This window comes from Falco punctatus, assembly GCF_963210335.1.
Source record: "Falco punctatus genome assembly, chromosome: 4".
NCBI lineage: Eukaryota > Metazoa > Chordata > Aves > Falconiformes > Falconidae > Falco > Falco punctatus.
The window spans coordinates 83,876,845-83,901,827 of record NC_137583.1 but is presented as its reverse complement, the minus strand read 5'-3'; the positions used below and the strand labels follow the sequence as shown (position 1 = coordinate 83,901,827).

General features: G+C 39.3%; 1 protein-coding gene across 1 annotated transcript in view; it reads right to left on the bottom strand.

Annotated features, from left to right (window-relative positions):
- Positions 1 to 2,936: 2,936 nt before the first annotated feature.
- The window catches only part of HDAC9 (histone deacetylase 9), a 482,690-nt gene continuing 460,643 nt past the window's right edge, over positions 2,937 to 24,983 (bottom strand). The window contains exons 25-27 of the mRNA XM_080383947.1: positions 22,176 to 22,260; positions 16,899 to 17,052; positions 2,937 to 7,663 (exon numbers count right to left, since the gene is read on the bottom strand). Coding sequence (XP_080240073.1) covers positions 7,624 to 7,663; positions 16,899 to 17,052; positions 22,176 to 22,260 — 279 coding nt within the window. The 3' untranslated portion in view covers positions 2,937 to 7,623. The remainder of the gene's footprint in view (positions 7,664 to 16,898; positions 17,053 to 22,175; positions 22,261 to 24,983) is intronic.

Sequence of the window (24,983 nt, the reverse complement as noted above, 5' to 3'; positions counted from 1 at the left end):
GGAACCTCTCACAAGGTTGGAATGTTAGAACTAGTCCCAGGAGAGAGGGTTTAATGTACAAAATGCAGGTGAGGCAGCCAGAAAGACATGATGAATGCAATTTTTCACAGGGCTCTGCAATTTATCACAATAGAATCACAGGAAACAAGCAAAGCAGAGAAGCAGATAGATGGACTGGATAGATTAAGCTCCTCTGGGCACGGAACTTCTTTGAAATATGCCAAGGAAATTATGTGTTACACGTCCAAACTTTCAAACAGTATTTTATTGATTGGAATGGAGCTATGCATTTCTGGGGCTGGGGTCCTTTTCCCCAGAAAGGAAAAAGAAGTGTTATTATGAAGAATGAAACAAAGTTAAAATTATAGGATGCTGCTTTGCTTCATTTTCATTTTAACTCACCTCTGGAGCAGCTCTGTATACATGCCAAGAGGTAGGGAGCTGCACGTGGAAATCAAGTCCCAGTACTTCCCAGCCACCCTTCTGCCCACTCAGTTTTCAAGTTTAGGTGCACGAAGCTCCACACACAGGAGCAATTTCAATTTGTGAGCTACTTTTGATGATGTGCAAGTGATCAAAGCATGCTCACAGCAAACACATGCCTTCCCCACACCGCTGCTTTTGCAAGATGCCTTTCTCAAAACAGAGAATCAGCATAACAACTGAGTTTTACAGCAGCAGGGCCGGCACGATACCGTTGTCCAGAGTATTGCTGCAGCGTGCTGGATATTACCCACCTCACACAAAACAGGGGCCTTACAGCTTTCAAAACAGACTATGTACCATTTAAATTGTTTCACTGGGAGGAGAATTATGTGTTCTGCAACGCCTCAGGACAATGAGCCAAAGGAACTGCAGAATATGAGCTTGGTTTTAAAGCCAGAGCTCTGCAATGCTCTGCTTTGTGTGCGTTTTTAGCCTGCTATGGAACATTACTTTTACATTAACGTTTGTGGTTCCTTTTTTATGCACTCCAGCTTCACCATGCTCTGCCCTTTATATTTTAACAGTCAGATTCCTATGATCCAACCAGGGTGGCATGTTCAAAGCTGCCCTTCTTTTTAGCGCTGATTAAAAAAAAAAACACCAAAAAACTCAGGCAAAAAAAAAAAAAAAAGCTCAGAGTATCGAACAAGCTTACTTCAAATAGCTTTTATTATCACTAGGACAAGACTATAGCCAAAGAATTATACAAAACACAAAACAAAAGGGATTTTAACAACTCAGTTGAAGTCTATTTCACGCCAATCCAATGCTCACATATCTATAATCAACAAAGTTTTTGAGCACAATGTTACTTAACATTACTCATTGGATGCTTTCAGATACAAAAATGTATCAGGAATAATAACAATGGTTCCTTTTACTCTTATGGAAATATTACTATTGACCTTTAAAAATGTTGCCCTTTGGGTCAGTCCCACTGATGCTTTATCCTTTAGAATCTGATCTGCCTGGAAAGACAAATTACAGATAAACTTTTAGTGCTCTGAGCAAAAGGACTGTTTTTTATCATAGAAACAGATAGCAACATCAATTTCTCAAGAAAAAAATAGACATTTCAGCTATGCATCTCTAGACCAAAAAGTCAGTGTTGTAAAAACCCACGACAATAAGTTTGCTTTGAAAGCTTTAGTTATGACTCCACCAGGTATTGCTTTATGTTTTCCTACTGCATCCTAACTTGGAATATTAAGCCAATCAAGAAATTTCAAATAGCAGTAAACTAAGCAGCAAGAGACATGAATATGAACCTGTTCCCATAATACATGACATATACACCCTCCTGAAGCCAAAAGAATATATCCACTACTGTCAATGCTCTTTCAGACAGACTCTTCTAGAAGCAGAACTGGCACTTCATATCAGAAGCAGGCATGTGTGGCCAAGTTCAGATCTGTATCCGTGCTTTTTTTACAGTGTGTGTGTGGCTGAGCACAAAGTTAATATTTCTTCTCTAGCTGCCTCCGGATCTTACCCAAAGCCTGTTAGAGAATAGATTTCAGTGGTCTTTGAATCAGGGCATCCTACAGCTCTGCTATTGTAAATGTGCCTCTGGCCATGCAGGCGTACTGTTGGGAAGGGGATAATGTGTGGAGATCTTAGTGCAGAATCACTCTCACTGCACAGGACCAGTGCCACTGGTTTCATGCATCACTTGCCTTTAGACCATCTATGCAGAAGCATGTCTTCCTTATAAATAACAGCCCAACTCACAGTGTGCTAATTAACATCTGAATAGTAGTATCTTTGATGGTGCAGCACGATTTATATTTTGCTATAAACTATTCTAATATGCTGAACCACAGAGCATGGCACCAGAGCAGGATGAAGGACTGTGCAGAAGAGATATAATTAATAATTGCTGGAATCTCCTTTTTGGTCTTTGCTCTCTGTGGTGTGTTATTTGCTAGAGACTAAAACTGAGCTAGTAACAAGATGTCATGGGACAAAAACCTTTTGGATCAAGTGAAAATATTACATTGTTAAAATCAAAATGGGTCCCTTTTGAGGTTAGAGTGGAATGTGAGTTTCACAATTTCTTTTTTTAACTATCAGCAGACAGCCAGCTAAATTGTACTCGTAAAATACCACTCCAGTTTGGATCTGTCACAAAAATGAAGTATTTAATTGCTGCTAGAAGTGACAAAGATAAGCTATTCTCATTCCCACACCAAGGACAGGGGCATCTGTGGAAAAGACAGGCTTTCTTTGATGGTTTTCTATGTGCTACAAGGGCGAATTCAATTATAGGTTAAAAAAAAATAGTAAGTGATAACGCAAAGCAAAAGCTTAATTTATAATTAAGAAACCAAACTCCTCCAAATCCAGGATGAAAAGCAGGTAGCAGAAACTTGATTTAAGAGAAATTCTTTCCCAGCAGGTTCTCCCCACCATGTACATATTCTGTTTTACTTCCATATGGAGTCTGTAAAAAAAAAAAAAAAAAAAAAAAAAAAAAGTACAATGGTTCACAAAGCTCTATTGTGACCTTTTAAAATAAAACAACCGTGCACTGCTATGCTTCTGGAAAGGCCACTATTGAGAAAAAAAATTACAGAAATTTCCCCTATCAGTCATGTTAGGAAGCATCTGCTGGGGGCTAACTCCTTGGGCAAATGCACAGCACACCCATCATGGCAGCACACCTGGCTGCTGCTGCTTAGGACAAAAAATTGTACAATACTGTTCATGTCTGCATGCGTGTGGGCATGCTTGTGGGATGGAGGGGGAATTTCCCAAAGAATAAATGCTGGCTGAGCACCTCCTTGCCCCTGCAAGCTAACAGAAGTTAGTTGCCTCACAGCCATCAGTGCCTTTGGAAAAGATCCTTCTAATTCTTCGTCCCAGACACATTGCCCCGAAAGTGTCCTGCTGTCTGTCTACACAAATTAGTCAGACTCGACATTCTTGTTCTCTACAGGACCTCTGGTGTTGACTGCAACAAAACCTTTCTAATATTTCATCTCTGGTTATGACTCTCAGCTTTCTAGGGAGGCTGCACTTAGATAAGACACCGACTCAAATACCACATACTCCAGAGAGGGATTTATTTTGCCACTTCCATTCAGCATGTTGTTGACTTTTCTGCAAAGTAAAGAAATAGCCACCTTTCTTTGCCCAACAGCTGTTTATATTTTCTTTTTCTTTTATGATGTTTATTTAAGATAGCTTAATGATTTTATTTTCCTCAGACTCACTCGCATGGAATTAGTTACTTCATTTTCATCAAAAGTAAAATTAGGAAGGTACATAATTAAAGAAGGGACTAATTCTGTTATCTTTACACTGGCAAAGTTCCCATGAACTTTGATTACTCACTAGGAATGTTGCCTGAAAAAAAGATCATTTAATCAAGCACTTCATTGCTGCAGATTATATTAAAGCCAAATAGGCACATACAGAAATCCTGTGCACAGAGGCCAAAAATGAAGTGCAAGACACTCCAAGGTTTTAGCAGTTCTGAGATTTACTGCTCATCACTGTTCCCACTCCAGTCCAGGTAAAAGCATTAAGCTGGATAAAAATAATTCTTTTCTTGATATCCTGAGTCATATCTCCTTTAGTTTTCAGTTTCTACTATGAATCTAATGACCTAAGAATACCGGAAAAGTATTTAATGACCTAAGAATACAAGAGAAATACAAGAACACAAGAAGCGTCCCACTGAGCTTAATAGTTAGTCCCTGACACTAGGGAAGAGTATGACCTGGAGCAAGCATGTTAGTGGTATTTGCTACTGAGGCATCTGTCATTCTGGAAGTTGGTGGCTTAGGGACACCTTGATCCAGAGGCAGAGTGCAAATTCCTGCACGCTTCCCCTGCAAGGCCAAGATTTGCTGCTAATGGCAATGGCACCCTTCACCCTTGGGTGGTGGAGCTGTGGGACATCCTCCTGCCTGCCTCCAGCCCCTGTGCCACCAGCACCAGGCAGAGCATCACCCTGGCTCAGAAGGCACTCTGCCACTTCCTCAGCTTCACCTTCTGCATGGGATCACACACAGAAGCCACCATTTACTTTACTCATATCATTGACACATTTCAGCTCATTTTTAGAAGTAATCTAAGCTCAGATGTACATGCTTTGGCAGCCAGTTTGAAATGTCTGGGTTCTGAATTTTCAGAGGTGTCAATCTCCCTAGCTGAAGCTGAGGTCCATGAGAGACATGAGACTGTGATGTCTCCTCAAAAACAGGTCCTGAGCCCCTGAATTTGGATATTAGAAGTGGAGAAACACGCAATTCCTGCATCTTTCTGAAATTCTTGGAATTTGTTGTTGAATCCAGTTAAAACTGTGCATTGTAAAGAGTGTCTGCATGAATATTTCCCTGGAAGTATGTCTAAAATTGCTGGGAGATATTTTAACTGTAATCCATGGGGAGCTATTGATGGTAATAAAAAATACTGTGAGAAGAAAACAGCAGCAAGTGAAACTGCCCTCTCGGAAAGCCCAGGTCTGCTTTGAAGGAAGTGTTGATATTCACTGTAAGCCTCAATCATTTCCCAGAGGGCTGAACGGTGCCTTGTAATGACATAATCAAAAAGTAATGGTGTTCTGGACTTAAAGGAAAAAAAAGAGCAGGGCCTGATCCGTCTCTCATTGAAATCAAAGAGGTTTTTGCTATTGACTTCACTGAGAAAAGAGTTCTGGACACAATCTGTGTGCAGTTTATTTGCACATTTGCTTATCCAAATCATCCTAACTTTAACCAATAGCATGTCTAGATGTCTGTCTGGGAGTACGCCTGTACAAATGCCTAAGTGTGAGTTTATAATGTGGTTTAATTCAAATTATTCTGGCATTTTAAAAGCATTTCCAGCTACAAAGGACAGCTTTAGCTGATTTCCACCCCAGAATATAGACTTTAATTGGTAGAGCTTGTAACTCACATTTCAGGCTGCAATTCATATTCAATTTTATGCAAGCTAACAGCACGAGCAGAGTTTGCATTTGTGGGGTTAATTTTAAGATGCTTTTACTATGCACCCAATTAAAATTTTGCAGCCATTATTTCAAAATGTGAAAAGCTCTACAAATTACCCAACTCATCAGCTATGGTCCTTGGTTTCCTTGAAGGGAAATTTCTTGAATAACCACAAGAAAATTGCAGTAAATGGTAAGTAAGATTGCCATCACAAGTCTGCTGAAAATGCAGGATGAACTCCTGATTGCTTTAGTCATGTGAACAACCCCTTCAGAACAGCCCAAAGTTGGGCAAGATGGCTTACACCAGGAGTTAATTTAGCTTGCTGGGACTCTTTGCATTACTAAAATGAGCATGATTTTGGCTTGTAAATGGGGGGTAGAATTTTATTTCACTTTCTGAGGGGCATATATCCATTTTAGAGTAAGACTTTCAGAATAAAAGTTTACTTCACATTATAGGAAATGACATTCCTCTTTTAGATTTCCCTTTTCAAAGCATGCTTCAGATTTCTAACTCGTAGCAGAGAGCTTTTGTATAAGTAATAAAAGTCTTTAAAATTAAAATGCTAATCGTAAACAAACCCAAATGCATGAAAGATATAGTCTGACTGCATAACAAAAGAGAATTATATAATTCTATTTGAGTGAAATCTTTCATCTTTGATTTACAGGTTTGAGTCTGTCTATAACTGAAACCATATTGTTCCATATCTTTCATATCACGGCCTTCCCCAAAATCTTGTTTTAATTAAGGTTCCTTTCAGATTTCAGAATAAAAAGCATGACAGTCTTCACTTATGGCTTTAATAATCTTTTGAGTTTGGAAAATATATAAAAACGAACATCACTTGCTTTTAAAAGCTGAGCGAGCTATCAAATACTGGAAGTTGAATACTTCAAGGTATCTCCCAGGGTTCATTAGGTGAGAAAGTTGTAAGCAAAATAAAAGTTGCTGTAGCAGAGTTTTGTTCATTTGAAGTAGTCTTACATACATGCCCTATCTCTTTCTCTGACGGTAAGGCAACATGTGTAACAGTTTAAGCGTTCATTATCAGCTAAAGGCACAACTCTATGTTACGTTCTCAAACATGGAACTAAACAGCTTAAGTCACACTACAGGGAGATCTTGCTGCACTTTGGGGATCTAAAATAAAGCCTAAACCCTTTGAAGCTTCTTAAGCAACATCGGTTCTCTTGGTGCAGGACTACATAAAAGAATTAGCTTGTATCCACATGACGACCTGTAAAAAACACCTCCAACACAACCTCCACAGAAACACCTGAGCTTCAAATGAGCTGCACACAGTTAGTGAAGATCGCTGCTCTTAGAGTCAGGACGCAGAAACATTTCAGAACAAACTAAAAACACATTTGAAAAGCCATCCATACTTGATCTCTGCTGCACATATGGTGAGAGCTACTGTCAACTACAGAGGGTACAGCACTTCTTTTAAAAGGCAGAATAGCACTCCTTTTAGAGAATCGTGAATGCACTTTTATGATAGAAAAGATTACACAAAATGGGGAGGGATGGCTGGGAAAAGGGAAAAGAAAATAAAGCACCAGCAAGCACAGTACTTCAGGGGATTTATAGTACAATAAGAAGTGCTTTCCCTTTAGCTAAAATTCCTTATCATAATTTACATGCTTTTTTCACTTATTCAGCTAAGAACTCATTTCAGGGGGTTAAAAAATGGCACGTAAAATAAAGGTGGTGGGTTTTTTTTCATTACACAGAGCAAAGAAAACAAATTCTATTAACAATTTAACGCAGTACGAAAAAAAATTACCCAGTAAAAAGTGTCAGAAAGTGATTCATAGAGTTTACTGAGTATTTTGCTGGCTGTTGCAACTCTCGTATCTATAATCTATCATGTAGAATTTTGTAACACTCTGTTTCACAATTTATGTTGGTGAGTGGGTCAAACAGCATATAAAAAGCATGCTCTAGGCTTTTTCTCCCAAGCCCATTTTACTGTAACTCTAGAATTGTAGCGGTTACATATAAGGAAACTTTAGGGCCCTTTCAAGTCCATCCAAAGAACAAGTGAAGCTGCTATTCAGAGTTTTGTGCCCAGTGTTTATGTTCCATCTGATCTGTGCCACCCAAGCAGCAGACAAGACATGTCTGAGGGTGCTTTGGGGGGATACACAATGATGTCACCCACAGGAAATATCAGGGAGGACTTGGCACTTCACAAGGCTGGCTCTTCTTCCATGGGCTCGCCAGCAGCTCTGTAAAAATAAACAGGCAATCAGAATACGGCACAAGAGTACACAATGACATTGTAGATTTTCATGCATAATCAAAGCTGATTTTTCAGCTCTCTCTGATGTTTATTTGTGTTATTCAGTTATCCATAAATAGAGTTTCTTTCCTAGGAAGTATAAACAAATGTCAAGTGGAAAAACATTTTAGATCCAAGCAATCACTGAAAATGTTCCTGTTTATATTAAAATATGTCAGAATATTTTATAACTTTTTGTCCAGAAATGTACATGCTTTGTGTCAACAGAGTCAAATAATTTCATGAAAAAAGTAGCTGTGATACTTTTATTTTACAAGCTTTTGCAACTGAAAATGCATGCATTTATTTTTTCAAGTGGGCCAATACCATTAAAGCAAAATAGTTCACTAGCAGCCCAGTAGTTAGTAGTGTTTCTTCTGGGGTTTTTCTTCAGTCCTCTGATTTCTGACTATGTGCTTTCATAAATGCATTGCCTGCCTGCCTGCAATTTCTGAGACCAAATTCTGAACTCGATCAGCAGATTACTGTCATGGAGAAGGTAACTATTAATAATATCAAGTCAGATTATACATACATCTTTCATTTGAAAGCCTCTGCGAAATATTCAGCTTAGGCAAAATGAGCTCTTGGAAACAAACAATAAGAAAATAATGGGGACATACGCTGAGGTGGTGTAAAGTGTCATTATTCCTTGTATCTGGCAAGCTACCACACCTGAGGATCATGGTGGCAATTATAAAATGTGAAGCTTCTGAGATCATGGTGAGACCTCACTATAGAAGGGTATAAGAATTTGGACATAAACCATCTTTCACCTCCATCTGGCAGAATACCATGCAGCAAATGAGCTTAAGACCACCTTAAAAATAGTCACTTCGAGCAATTTTGAAATCAGGGGGAGAGTAAAAAGTACATGAAAATTAATAAATGAGACATCTACCACTTAAATATTGTAAGCCAGTATAATAACTGGCTTCAGTGAAACATCCCTTAGAAAGCACAAACTCATGAGATCCCATGGAAAAAAAAGTAATTAATGGGGGCTTGCATGGGTTTTGGTAGTTTATTCAGCAATGAAGCCAGAGAATTTTAAATGAATCTGGAGTTTATTAAAGTCTTACCCAATGAAAAATTCAGCAGTGTGTCTTTAAATGATTTTATACAGGTTGTTCCTTTCCAAATTGGAATGATCAGAGCTAGTACGCTGAAAAATATGTCAGATGAATGATATATGAAAAAGAAGACTTTTTCAGACTAATCGCTTTCCAAAGGGTTATTGACCCTAAGAGATTATCAATCTATAAATCTCAAATCTTTTGTTCCTTACCACACAGTGGAGAATGTTTCCTACATACAATAACCACTGCAGCTCCCTTACTCCCAAAAGGCAAGGTGAAACCCTCTTGTACTGCCTCTTTCTCTTCTCTTGCATTGCTCTGGCTGGCAGCGGATGGAGCCCAGCCTGCTGCTGAGGTCCTCAGGTATGTTACAGGGTCATGCACCATGTGGGGGACTCATAGTGATGGTGTATGTTGCTGTTGTGTTGACCACACACTTCCATTTTCTCCAGCCACTTTTGGAAGACCTGTATGTCCTCTGTCATAACCCAAAAGTGCAATAAGACCTTGTTAAACATCCAGGGCCTTACGGGGCTGTCTGGAAAGAGGATAATTTGGAAGCAGATAACAGTTCGGTTTTTCCATTCCGCTGTAAGCGAATGAGAAGGAATAGTTGTCAATAGGCTTCAACTGGAGACTGGCAGAGGAAGAAGAAGTGGATCTCTGGAAAACCTCTGGAAGTGAAAGTTGGGGTCTGGGTTATTTATTTATAATAATCTAGGGAAGCAGTACGTGCAACAGTCTGTTCACATATATTTGGCTTCTGGGACTGGTGTTCTTATGACCATAGTGGGATCGACAGATGATCTTACTCAGGGTTTTAGTCCTGGGAAATTTTTCAATGATGAGGGTGCTCCTGAGTGCTATGACTGAACTCAAGTGCTATATTCTAATATATTACAGTATATTCCAACAATATGCCAATATTCTGCATCAGCCACAGCCTAAGAACCAACAGTAATTTTTAAGTGCAAGCGACAGACACAAGGTCCTTTCTGGAACAGGAGAGAAGGTTATAGGGTACCCTGGCAAATCCAGATGTTGTCACTCAGTGTGGGTACTCTCACAGCCTTCTGCAGTCTCCTTTTGAAGACTTATGTGTTTGCTTTAACTTCACTTTATTAGAGTCAAAGAAGTCACTGGACTGAGCCAATGGCTTATCATTAAAAACATACATTTTTTATGGGATAATGGCTTAGGCCAGAGTTTTGTGTGAGGGCCAGTAAAGTTTTAGAGCTGCTAGTAGAGTACAAAAACTCTGTAGTCCCATAACACTAAGCAGTGAATCAATACATAATCATTCCACTGGAATCAAAAGTTCTCAAAACCAAAAAAAAAAATATGAAGGGGGCAGAGTCTGACAGGTCAAATTTATGTTACTTCAGTTATGTCACTGTTAGTTACATCTGTTCAGTTAGTCTTCCTGTAGCTGACAAAAAGCTGGCATAAAAACATAAAGCAGGCAGAAAATCCATCCCGTACTGTACGCTCTGACTGGTTCCTCAGAGATGCAGCTAGGAGCTCGGGTCTGATCCAGACTGATTCTGTGCTGTCAGCAGATTCAGACACTGATTGGGACTGTAATGGCTGTAGAGCCACAGCCATGATTTTTCATTAAGGCTTTACTGTGGCTTATTTAAACTGCAAGTTCCTAGGACCAGAGCCCTCTTGCGCTTGCTCTGCTTATTTTGGTGAGCTGGGAATAGTGCTCACCTATAGCTCGCTCTCTGTGTGATTCACACTATGGCAGAATGAAGTAGTCTTTTTGAAGTTAACACTAAACAAAATTCTGTTTAAACCTTAAAACAAAAGAAATAGATGAGGCAAAAATCCTACCATATGGAAAAATCTGGCAAAGCGCATGAAGTCTTAAGTATTGTTCTGTGGCGATTGTGAATAAATGACAACCGCATTATTTTTGACAATATTATTTAAAATAGTTGACATCTACACCTTAAAAAAAGTTAATATTTAAAAATTTAGATAAAACCTGTACACAATACAAAAAAATGTTTTTCTTACTGTATTTGTTAAATTAGAATTACAGAAATTCCTCATAGCTACATTATCACACACGCAAGAATAAAAGTTCAAGGTATGTTTCCAAGTCACAGAAACTGCTGAACAAAAGATAGATTTTCTGGCATGGTATGTCTCTTTTATGCCATAATTGGTTCCTAACTGCACTCAGCTGTCCTGGGGAAGATCATTGTAGTTGAAAAGTGATCCTCTGGTGGCAGAGAGTTTGGGGAAAAAAGAGATACCTTTCTATACTATGCAAATGATTCAGTGAGTGGCTAAAGACATCATATAAGAGATCCTGAGTAACTGCATATCCTAGTAAAAATGGACTTTGTATGGATTAAAGAAAAAGGAACTAAAAGTAAACCCCATCATATTTAAGAGCAGGATAAGGTAACTATATATATCCTTTCAAAAGAGGAAGTAATGTCCAAAAAAGGCAAATTAAATGAACTATAAACTCTGGCAAGTTAAATGTAAACCTTCAGTGAGGCAATCAAAAGGAGAGTCTGAAAAGCAACATGTTAAAGGCATAAAAACTAATAATAAAAAGGTCTTTCAAAATACATCAGAAGAAATGATCAAAGCATAAAAGGAGCATCAGGGAAGGTAGACCACAAAAGGAAAATGAACTATTTATATCTGTGTTCACTGGAGAAGTGTCAGGGAGATTTTATTATTTGCAGATGAGCTATCTCAAACTGAATCAGCACTAGAACAAACTGATATATTAAATGTTGCCAAATTGCTAAGAGCAGATGATATTTGTGCACTGAATTCTAGGGGAATGCAATTATGATGTTGCTAAAGAAATAATTATTGAGCATATTCTACGGCTTAACTCAGCACCCAAACAAGAGGTATAGAAGGTAAGAAATATAAGTCCCCTTCTGGAAGCTACAGGAGATACAGTAAGTCTGTATGGGGAAACTGAAAGCAGTTATAATCAGTGATAGAATTAGTAGGCATTTAGGTAATAGTAACTTGGGTAAGAGCTATGTCTTAACACAGAGAAAGCAAGCCTTAAAAATTCGTTAGAAGTTTCTGAAGGAAATGAAGGAAGAGGGATCAAGTGATATCCCTGTGCAAAGAAGGTCTTCGAACAATTTTATCCAAATGGTGTGAGAAACATGGGTTATGAGAGAAGGTCCTCTCATAGATTAACAATCCATCAAAAGTAGGAAATGGATAATAATATTGGTGAATTTTCACCGTGGAGGGATTCTCTAGATTATCTCAAAAAGACTTGGCAGACTAACAGTTGATTTAGGCAATAACATTTGTTGGTGATGCCAAATTACAGATACTACTCAGTTCAAAAGCCCGTAACACCATTTCTGAGTGGAAAAAAAGGTAAACAAACATAAACTAATACACAATCCACAAAACAGTGGGGGAGACAGCTATAACTGTTTCTACACAATGTTGGCTATGACTGAGAGCTTGGAGTTTATGGTAGAAGAGCAGAGAGCAACAGAAACAAGAAAAAAATTCCCCAACATTATGCTACTGTGTAAATCCACAGTGTGCCCAACACCTGGAGTCCTGCATACAGTTCTTACTCCATTTCAAAGAAAAATAAAGAAGGCACAGACAGCAGCAAGAATCATCAGAAAAAAGAAATTATTTTCATACCAGGAGGAACACAGACAGCTGAAGCCTTTAAAACCAGAAATGGGGCAGAGAGTAAGAAAAGAGTTGCTTTTATTTCTTGTGATGCAAGAACTAGGGGCTCTCCACTGAATTTATCAATAAGTTAAGAACAAAGAAAAAGAAGTGCAGTCCCTGAAGAAGCTGTGGGATTCACTGCCTGAGTGCCAAGGGTATAAATTACTTCAAAAAAAGCTTTGAAAAGTTTATGCACAAGTAGATATCCTGGAGGCTTTCACACAGGAGGGGTCAGATACAGCTGATGAGATCTACCGACTCACCAGGTCAAGGCTGGCTCTCAAACTCCCCAGCTCCTGGTTCTCTTCCTTACGCACCCACCATCAGGGGATGAGAGGAAGATGGGCAAGAAAAAGCTGCAGCCTGAGCTGGGGAAGCTGTTCTTCAGCTCCTGAGCCTGCCTGTGATTGCAGATGCTGTAGGATATGGCCAGGTAGGTACAGGTTACTCAGCATAGCTGAGAAGGGTACCCAAATAGTGAAACGCTACATGAAGCTGTATGAGTCAGTACACAAACACAGCAAATGACTTTAGATGGTAGCTAGTTGTACCCTATGATCCAACTAGTTGTGTAGTATATAATATACTGTATGCAATATAATGCAATGTGACTGAAACTGCAACGGGCAGCTCTGTAGCACTAAGAGTAATATCTGAAAATTACACTTTGTTTTCATTTCCATTTGAGTAAAATCTATGCTCAGCTGAATGAGGGCCATAAAGTTAAATTCTGATAAATGTAATTCTCAAAATTTACTGTTTTCTGTAAAAATAGTAAGTGCAAGAGATCTCCTTCCGCACCCTTTTATTTTTCCATTTTAAGAAGAAACATACAGAAGCTCCAATGTATCAGGAACACATTGTACTGAATATTTTCATAGCACGATTTCTGAAATGGATGCCTGGCCAAAACAAAATTCTAAACAGCTAAATTTGTATGTCACATAGGTAATAAGCAGTTATCAACACACAAATGTTACGGTAGTTAGAAGTGTTTTATAAGGCATGCCTGTTCCTTTAATTGCATCTGTATTTAAATCTGTGTTAGCAACATGCATGTTTTCTTTCCTATCCACAAACTCTTTTTTCTATATCTGTTCTCTTCTGAAGTCTATAATCAAGTTTCAATTGGACTTTAAAACGCAGAGTTGTGCTTTGGTAAAACAAAACACCAAAAGCGTAGCAGCTTTTCACGGTTTTCTTCATTTAATCTGCCAGAGAAAATAAAATAAAAAAATAATCAGCACTGTCACTTGAAGAAAAGAAAGAAAGAGAGAAGAAAGAAAGAGAAATACTTAAGATGGACCTTAGCCAGGAGTATTTTATCCTTTATTCATCAGTGGTAAATGAGTCAGATATGACTTGGCCAGGAAAAGAGCTGCTTTACCCAAAATCTGAGTTTAAAGTGAGTCATCTCACTCCAAACACCAATATATCCTCCAACATAACTGGCAAGAGCTTCCTGCAAAGAGGCTCTTGCTGCTGCTTTCTTCGTCTGGAGTCCTGACCATCCAAAGCTGAAGTCAACAGGATCTCTACTGTCAATTCACTGAAACAGGGTTAGAGATGTAGGTCAGAATTATCAACATGGCTGACTATGGTGAGATTAAGAGAAAGTAAATTGGCTCCTTGGCATAACGAAGAAACCCTTCAGACTGCCCTGTCAGCCACAGTGCTTTCTGCTCTGATCCTGCCCTGCTTGTCACAACTTAATGCAAACACTGTCACAAACATTTAATGCAAAGACTTGCAACAGGTCTTCAGAAGGTGGCTTCCATCTGCAACGAGGGGAGGAGGAGCACATCTACAGTGCCCTTACCAAGAGGGCTTGAGAGCCCAGATGACTCCTCATGCCCCTGCAGCCCTGCCGTTTGTCATAGAAAGGGTCTGGAGAAGGAGTGTTGCATCCTTGGTCCTTAACTACAACAAACACAACAAATGTGAAAAAGCAAAGTTGGACTTACCACTACATGACTGCAGTTTGTGTTGGTATATGCTTATGAAATGAAGGGCATGCTTTTGTGAAATGAATGAAATTATACTGGCATGAAAGAAGAGCATGCAATGTCAAATCAGTCCCTGGATTTATGATCCCATGCCAGACTTTCATTCATGCTCAAAGTGCAGCCAGGTCCTCTCAGGTCTCCCTGCAGCTCAGAGGACCCTCAAAACCAGACCTTTTGGGTGACCATTTTGGATTCCATATTCCTCCTTACATTCAGCAGGAAGAAAACAAAGAGAACGATGTCCCAAAGCCTCAGAAAACCAAACTATCAATTTTGGCCCAGTGGGACAGCACTTATGTTGTCTTGTTGCTCTCTGATGATAATCTGGCTTCGAGTGACTTCTTTGTGGGTTATGAATGTGGAAACAGACTTAGGAACGCATGCGTGCATAGGGTTTTTTTTTGTGCTGCAGAAAAATCTCTGCAGCACCACAGAAGATATTTCAAACGAAGCCATTTTTCCACAGAACAATTCATCACAACGGATTTGTCCCTATAAGAGTCCAGAACTGACGAAGTGTAATGAATCTGGCAGCCACATGAATCCCACTTGTGTACATTTCAGCACATCCGTTTTTTTCCATTTCTTTCAGCTCTGCCCTGAAATTCTGTTTTCAGAATGGGTGGAAACTGTCACAGGTTATCAGTAGGTAGGTAATAAATACAATAATTAAGTGCAGTGTTAGTCAAAGGGTTATTTTGTTCAAATCATGTAGGATCAGCAGTTGCTCTCAGTGGTTGTACTTTTAAGTGAGTGGAGGCTATAACAAATACAATTCTTGGTTATTCTGAGCAATGTAAAAATACACAAAATTAACCACACCCTTTTCCAGACAATTTAAAGCTTTGCTTTGTTTGACTGCGTTGGTTCCAACACTAACTAAAATTCTTTAAATTTCAGAGATATGCGTACATGAGAAGGCACCTTTCTGTCCCTGGTTAGCAGAAGTGTCTATTGACTGTCACAAATTTGTATGACGAGCCTTACATTATTCCTTATCTGAGCCCTGATTAGACTCTCACAAATCTAAAATATGTCTCTCGTTCACCATAGATTCTTCCCTAAGCTTTTATGGAATTGTTTGCAATAATGCTAGCACAATGATAGCCATAGTATATTAAAGTATAATTACAATCAGAAAGGTAATTATGCAAATACTGCGAACTTTACTAGCTAGCTCTGCTCCCTGTGTGTCCCTTTGAGCCACGTCTATTAACTCGTTGGCAGATGAGCGCTCCCACTGTTGTGAGAAACATTTGCTCCCAAACGCATCCATAGCTTTTAGCACCGCACTAGCCCCCCAGATGCCTATCAGATCAGTTCTGATTAAAAGAGTCAACGTGGGAGGCAAGAACCAAATCAGACAAGTAGCTGTCACGATGAAGGAGCCATGGATCCTTCTGGCTCCCCTCCCACCACCGCTCTGCCTACCCACAGCTCCCTCCTTTCTCTCCTGTTGTTACACAGCTCTGCTCCACAGCCTGCAGGGAGCTGGTGAGTCTCCTTATAAGGCTTTTTACTGCTTTCCTCCTCCCTTCCCTGTTTTCTCTGTGTCATGGAAACTGAATGGTTCCACTGCATTTTGGGTCTTCCTCTGCTGATGAAGGCCAGGAAAGTTTGTCCCTATAACAAGTAAATAGAAAACTCCAAGAACTTCTGCAGTTGCTTTTCTGATTCCTAACAGCTCTTCGAAGAAATAGTTTTGTAGATGACACAGTATTCAGTGGCTATCAATTTTTTTCATCTCTAATTGGCAAAAAAACCCAACAGCAGTTACTGTATCATTTTCTCAAATCGTGAAATTGAAAGCAATCTTCATTGATGTAAAAAGCAGCTGGCAAGTTCGAAAACCCCAGCATTCTCATTCTTTGTTGGTGTACCTTCATCTTGGGACACTGAGAATGTTGGCCATAATCCTGGTCAGGTTGGCTTTAAGTTTTATATCGGCACCGTTCCATTGCTTCCATGGAAGTAACATTTAATGCCCGTCTAATACCATTTAATAATGATTTAAGTCCATCCTTATTAAATATATCTGATCATGTGTTAAATGCCATCCTAGAAAATTAAAGCTAAACCAGGTTTGAACAGCTTCCAATGAGAAGCTCATATCCTCATGTGGATATTGGACTTTTTATGTAGTAGAGAGGACTAGACATGGGAAGAAAACAAGGTTCTTGTACTAATCATGAACCTTAGTAAAGAATTACACATGCCAAAAAAATATCTGCTAGCATAGAATACCTGTGCTTCTAGTGGCCAAGTAAGAGAGCTCAAATCCAAAGATGAAAATTTCCAGGTACCTCAATTAGCAGATAATTTTGAAACAACCCTTAGTCTAACTGTCTTCTTCATCTCACTTGGCTGGACAAAAGCCTTCCTCTCTACAATAACCGCATACGCTTACCTGCTGCTTTCCTGAGGGATACACTGCTCAACATCCACTGAAAGAGAGGCCATAGCAGATACTGTTTCTGTCTCCTCCCTCTCTCGTTTCTGAGACTCAGCCAGAGCACAATCCACTGGCACAGAGTATGGCTCCACAGACTTCCAGTACTTGCCTAAGGAAAACACACATAATAATTTATGGGAATTTTAGCTAGCATGGTGGTACAAGCATAGTAATCACTTAGTTCAACACCGAGTGATTATAATTTAAAATCACTGTGGTGTAAGGAGTACAGTTGAAATTTCAGACTGCAGTGAAGAGGTATATTTCTGAACCTAAGAATGCCAAGTTGGAAAGTGCTTTCATTCCAAGGGCTGTGTCACACCCTTCCCCAGAAGGTAATAAACTGGAGTAGTAACACATAGACTAGTGAATGCATTCTGTCAGACAGGCTATTGGCTTTATCTCTGCAAGGTGAAGGGAGTTCAGGGCAGATTGAATACCTGGAAGCCCTGATGTGGCAGACAGTTGATTCATATACAGCAAACAGGACTAAAAATTGAACATTGTTGTACAAAGTACTCACACAGCACTGTCTGGAAAAGGAAAAAAGTCAGAAATGCCAACTCGGACTGAAGTGATGTTGCCAGAACAATCAGGTTTGTTAGTCCTGGATGTTCTTTCTCCTCCAACCTCAGGGCGTATACTAGAACAATAATTTATTTAAAACTTTCATATATGAACTGGCTGTTGCTGGAAAGCCACCAGATAGCATAAGGAATAGAGCTTTCTGGTTTGCTGTGTAAAAACACAGCAGTGGATTAAAAGCATGAGTATTCTCAGCTTTCTGCCTGCAACAGAAGAGACAGTGAGAAGGTTCTCAGGCAATGCAAACAATGACGGCAGGTGTCTCACCGTCAACATATAAAATAGTCTGCTATTGCAGTGCTATTAAGAAACAGAGGTTGATTAGCCGTAACCAGGTGAATAAGTAAGAATTTAAATACATATTTCTTACAGTTCAGTAATCCACTGAGCACTTGCTAATTGCCAGGTGGATGACACCTGGAAATTAGGAGCTTCGGGAAGGCTGGGAGTTCTGGACCAGAGCTTATTCAGTGTTTAGCAAGAAGCTTCCAGCAGCTGCTGCAGAGGTTGGATCAGGGTACTTATCTGGGAATTAGACAGAGGGCTTCAACAGCTGTGAAAGAGAGGGGATCAAGTAGGGGACTTTTCTGAGGGCTAAAAGGAGGATTTTGGCAGCTGGGCAGTGGGCTGAATCGAGGTGCTTATCCAGAGGGTAGCTGGAGGCTTTGACAGCTGGGAGGCCAGGCCAGTGGTGGTGCTGCCTGTGCTGCACAAAGGCTGCTAAAAACTCCCTCTTTGGTAATGCAGCTCTTGACACAGTTTCAGGCTTTTCGAAAGATGAACTTTTCCCTCCAGTGAGAAAGCAGCTGTCAATAAAGCCTGAAAATGTCTTTATTCAAAAACATCATTGCAAGATGAAAGCCCAAGTCAATCTGCAAGAACAACCCGTGAGCATGGCTAGCATGTTTCTTTGAACTCTAATAGTGTGCACGTTTGAGTAGTTAGCAGAATCTTTAAATAACGGGGACCTTCTGGGGATAAAATGTAAAGTGTATTAAGTATCCTACAAAGTTGAGATTAAGTGTTAGGAGGTTGGCTTTGCTCCAAAAGCATGAAAGACACAGCTAAAAAGTTATGTACATAACAGTAGGCTCAATGATTGGAGCCTGGCAAATTTTATAAAAACAAGACAAAAATATTCTCTATTATTACTGTGCTCAGAGACCATATTCTCTGTTCATTAAAAAGTACACCAAAAACAAACAAAAAAGTTATATGAGCATTCCACAATGTTCTCACAGATCATATGTGCAAAAGTCAGTCTTTGCAATATACACCCAATTCAACCCTATAATTTATGAGCTAAATGTTTGCAGAGTGGGTGGGGTTTTTGTTGCAGAAACAGATGTGCAAGAAAATCAAATCTGTTGGCATGGGAATAATACCCCCTCTTGCCTATAAAAGAAATGAACCCATGTTCACTGCTGGAGTTTTCAAGGGCTCTTATTCATAAAATAAAATATTAGTACCCAGCTACCACTGTGTTGCTCTCCTGCAGCAACAATAAAACAGCATCAGTGAGGATTGCTACATTGCATTCGTTCATTCACACACAGGCTTGCACACCAGCTGCCCCCTGAATCCTGACTTTCTTGTAACACTAAAACTCAGGGCCAATTCAAGCATATTAGTGGGCTCTCTGTGCCCATTTAACTGCCCTTCACTCCCAAGTGATCGTTGATTTTCCTTGTTTCCCTGCATTGAGAATTGTTATGAGAGGGGCTTCAGCAATAAAGAGGGAGAGCAGAGTCAGGCCAGGAAGCAGGTGGCAGCACCTATGCTGCAGTGGAAGGTCTTGGAGAAGGGGAATACGTGGCAGGGTGTGTGTGGTTTGCGGGAGGGAATTTTAAAGCAGTCCCCGTTAGGAATAGTGCTCAGGTAGCAGTGGGTACCTCATGCAAAGAGGACTTTCTGATGCTTGTGAAAAAGCAATGGTAGATTTTTCTTTGAAATCAGAAAGCTGTACTTTACAAACACCTGTGGTAAGCAGAACAGCTTTGCAAGCTTCTTTTGATACCGGACAACATTTATGTGTTGAACACAAACCATGCAGGGCTGGCAAGGTCTTGTGGAATGAAGAGGCAATCACAGCATGCCAGCTGCAAAGGAGCTCTGTTAGAAACCCTAGGTATGCTGTGGATTGACAATTAAATGAGCTCAAAAAGCATCTGCCTCAAACTGCTCACATCTCTGAAAATGCCATTTCTACTGTGCTATACTGGAATGTGAAATTCTACCGGTCCTGTTACATTCATTGAGAAGAACTTGGTGGGGCTCAGGGGAAAGAATGAAGCATACTGCTGGTTTCATTCATACAAAACTTGAGCAATCACGGCTTGCAAGAACAAACAGTGAAACCAAATCAGTCTTCTAGGTATGCTTTGGCTTTCAGCATGAAAATGTGCTTAAGTCTTCCTCAAAGATTTGTGGGAGCACTGATTATTACCAGGAAATAATAAAAGTGAATGTTTCTGTCACTGTTACAGGCTTTTGGAATTGCCTTTCACAAATAGATTTGGACATGTCGTGCCATGGCTTGCTTGGAAAAAAAAAACACATTTGGGGGTGGTATTCAAGCTAGTGAACAGGATTGTTTAGAAATAGCATATTACATGGGTGTGGGAACTACTACTTCCAAATGTATTACATTTCCAAAGGAGCTTTGGATCCCTGTCACATACAAAACATTTATAAAAATTCCGTTCTAGTTAGAAAAAAGTTGTTTCCTCTCATTGTCTAAGTATTGTACTTTCAATTTTTTTGCAACAAACACAGAGGAGAGACTTTTTTTGTGTAAAATATTGCTAATATTCATGATGAAAGCTGGATCACAGAAATACAGACCCATTATACATGCAAGCAATCATCCAAACTAATCAGGCTTTCTCAGTATATCTTGAGTTGCTACTCCATAGCATAACGCTTTTCAGCCTGCATAACTCCCTATAATAATCAACGCATGCTTGCTTTTCTTAATTCCATCTAAATATATATCCTCCATAAAGCTGCACTGAACTTCCTCAATGCTCCTTTCTGCTATCCAAGCATATTCCTTTCTAATACTCGGTTTCTCTCCAGACAAAATGAGGTATGCATAACTTTAGGGGCAATAGCTGCAAGAAAAGCCAGAATATAGTGTATAAATAACTCCAAACCCTGAGCAGCCTGTTAGGTTTCAGAACTGCCCCCTTGCACCGCCATGACTGTAGCGGTCCAGCTCAAACCTAAGTGTGGCAAAATTAAGTCACTCTGCAGAACTCTGGGTTATGTTTTTAGATACATTTGTTCCTAAATCTATCAATTCTGTCTGAACTGCCATCATTTGTGTGTATTTCTAGTAAGACACTATGCCTTTCTAGAGTCAGTATTATCTTTTATGTTTCTCAGTTCACGGTTTTTTTTTTTTCTTGTTTTTTTTTTTCCCAGATCCATTTTTCATTAAATACATGTCTTATTTCAAACAGAATTGCATATTCTTCCCTCATGGCTGTGGCCTGTGTACAGCTTTTTGTCCTTATAATTTGCAAATCTGCTCTGTCTTGCATAGTACATAAATTTCCTTACCTTGCTGATTCCTTCCGAATCATTAACACTTTCTTAACAGGGAATTTTAAGCAAGATACTAACACATGAACATGAACATATCACTCAGCAAAAATGACCTCCTGGAATTTATCATATACAGCTGATTTACTTAGAGCATTTGCGTATCTAGGTGCCTACTAGATACGAAGGATGAATTATATACCTACAGTGAATTTTCTTTGTCACTTTAAAACCAAAATCAGATTGATAAGTACTGCATGATCAGTGGGTAATACATGATGTCCCTTTAAAAAACTGCATTTATTTTATACAGATGAATCTCAATTATTTGTGATTCATCTAACATGAAGAAAAACATTTGTTATCCATTTGTTATTGTTAAGGAGCCAGCAAACAGTAGAAGTCAGGAAGCTCCCACTGCCTCAGTAAAATGGCAGGGAGCAGAAGAATAGAGAGTTTAAGGGAAGTCTGCTCAGTTGGATTAAGGTAACCGATGGCAAAGAGAACTTTCTTCAGTGAGACCAGAGCAAATGCCCTAAAGTATCTGGGCAGTAAAGGTTTGGGGTCAGGTACAAGTAAAGCAAACTACCCTCTGCACCAGAAACATAATAAAATAATGTATTTTTTAGCATTATTCCATGGATCAGTGCTCATTTTGAGCATTTTAACTTAATCTCAAGCTCCTATATGTCTCAGAGTGAGTAACTTGTAAACGGCTGCACAAACAGAATCTGAATACACTGTTAGAGCTCTAATTTACCTGTCTGTTCCTGTCCCTCACTGACAAACACCTATTTCATCCAAGTGTCTCTGGAATGTAAAGATTTGGGAATATTTAGGAATCAGAAAGCTCTAAATAATTTAAATGGGTTAGTTTTTCAGGGCTAAATACATAGCAGAAACAAAGAGATATCAAAGAAACAAAAATAAAAGCATACCTCTCTCTATATATATACATACATAATAGGTAGGCACAGCACGTTGGTTCATACATAAAACATTTTCCTACTCTTTTCTCTGAAAAAATGAGATCTATGACATCAATTAATACTAAAAATACCCCAAACCATCCAACCCACGAACCCAAACTGAGAAACATACTTTGAATTTCAGTGGTCTTTTTTAAAGAAGCTATTGCATTCATATTGGGGATTTGGTGCACAACATCTTCTGGGAGAGGCTCCAGCTGCAAGAATAGAATAGAATAATATAAATTTTCAATAAGCCACAGGGAAGTAAAACAAACTGAAACAATCTAATCCTCAGGAAAAGCTCAGCCCAAGAACTGGTTAACATGTTGCTGGTATCAGTTCTAAAAGTATAGCCATGATTGTTTTCTGTTTTCCAGCCATGTAATTGAATTCCAAGGGGCTTTTCTATTGGCTGCAAGACTAATCTATGGAGTCTCTGAAGCAGGTGCATGTCTGTGTATTATTCATTAAAAAAATGCTAGTTATTTGTGTAATTTTTGTAGGTTCCTCACAAACCAAATTCCACTGCGTCTGTATATGCAGCTGGGCACTCCAAACAAAACGTTGCTGAAGCCACACTGGAACTGAAGTGTGGACTCTGTTATCTTTATTTTTCTGTTATTATTGTATCTAACCATTTTACACATTTTAAGATTTATAGGGGGAAACAGTAAAACACAGCTGCTTTTACTAGCTTTGCATTCATTTCAAATACAGTAGTAGATAAAAATGGTTATGTGCATCAGCAGTAAGGGTTCTCTAAGAAAGTTTTTTTATCATCAGCTATATTTTAATTAGACAGATTTAGTTGTATGTTCTTTGAGTAGGGCTGCATCACAGTAAATTAGCACAAGGAAGTGTGCTGTTACTGCACAGTTATTTTTGCTCTGCAATGGATAGATAAACCAAGAAAAGCGTGTTTTGAAATTCATCCACATGTGCTTTTTTGTCCGCTTCCCATACATTTTCTCCTAGAAAAAGGGTAAAAGATTATTTGGACTAAATGCCTTTTTGTCTACTGTAATAACCATATTCTCCTTGACCTATACTCAGAATCCAGCCAGTTTTTCCACTTCCCTGGATAGGTTGCTGAGGCTGGGTATGGAGGCGTGCTTCCTGCGGAGCCAGGAGTAGCAACTGTGTCAAGGTGGACAAGGAAGAGTGATATCAATACCAATCTCTCCTCTCTAAAACTAAGGAAGTTCAACCACCATTGACATGAAACATCTGTATTGCAGACAAAACTCTTTTAAGCATGCCTGGGTCTACTTCAAACTAGGTCAAGCGAAGCCCACCCAAGGAGCTTCCTCTGTGAAGTTAATAGTTCAGTAGCCATCATTTATTGTCCTCCAGGTTGCTACTGCTGCATTGCTTCCCAGCAACTAGATAAAATCAGCTTTGATCCAAGTACACAAACTGGGAAGTAACTGCAGTGTAGATACTCCTTTAGTGGTGCTATTTTAAGCAAGCTCAGCTACAAATCCCAGGACTTCTGGGACCCTACCATCACAAGCAGCAGTGAATGCCTGTCAGTGATAAAGACATTGAAAATATCACCAGTCTTTTGGAGCCTTGGTAACTAAAATGAATAGGGCTGTTCATGTCATTATTTCCGTAGAATCCCATACGGGATTGCAGCTGGAAGATTTTCTTGTGGCTAGAAACAATAGCACTATGTTTTGTTTTCAAACAGCATAAATCACTCCATTCTGCTCAGTGAACAAGTGTGCAGAGACTAGTGCTGGTAGGACCTGACTGGGTCCCAAATCTGCTTGGTCACCAAGGAGGCCAAACTGCAAAGGAAGATTGTTGCTATCTAATGTGTACCATGGATTACGATAAAGAGAAGAATTATAGTAGAAATAATATTTGCAGACACGTTTGCAATTCTTAAATGACATTTACTTCATGATCTTCATGGCTTACTCTATTTGGTAACACTTGCAGGCAGCTGGGGGAAAATCGCAAATTTACAAAAATGCCCAACAACAGGTCGAACTTTACACATTTTAGAATAATAATCTATATAATAATCTTAATAATTCATATATTGGGCTATGTAGATAAATAGCACGTTCTTTTATCACTTGTTATGTTCTGTTTAAACTATCATTTGGCCAGGAAAAGAAAAAATCCTGAAGTTCTGTTTGGTTGTACTGGGTGCAGGAAGACAGGAGGGGAAGCAAACAGTAGCTTAAGGTTCTGTTTTGACAATTTCCTAAGGCTTTGATGACCAGTTCTCCCCCCTGAAGCAGGACAAAATAGCTCTAGGCTATAACAGTAGGAATAATATAGTACAAGGTATGGAATTGCCAGACTGCAAGATATGAGAGCTGTGTCATGTTTTGCCCTTTAAGTACCTTGAGATTCTTTCTGCAGACCTCTTGTAGCAATTATTAAGCTGGGAGCAACTGATGTATAGATAGCTAGAGGAGATTTCCTGTTAAAAGGTCAATTTTTTGTTGGCTTCTTCAGAGCTGGATTTTTGCAGGAGCAAAAAGAAGTCATGATTTTTCCTAATATATCAATGACACCTCTTTATTTATCAGTCCAGTAATATTTTTTTTAACGAGTAGGCTGTATTTGAATATCTAGACACATCAGATGAATATTTAGAAATGGCAGATGTGGTTTTAGAAATAAGGATAAGCTGATGAGTCATTAAAGGAAAGAAGAAAAAAGGTCAAATGTCCAACAGTTATCCCAATCATTACTCCATCTGTTAGCTCTACTGACAGATCTGTAGGTGATGTGAGTATAGTAGTCATAACTGATCATTTCCTTAATTCTTTTTTTCCACAAAACTTTTAATTTTGTATCCCAAGCTTGGCCTCTGCTCCGGAGCTATTCTGCCTCCTTACCCTTAGGGACAGCCAGACAGACCTTGGATTGTCTTCCATATCAGGGAAACCTTATCAGGCTCCACAAGTAAATTCAT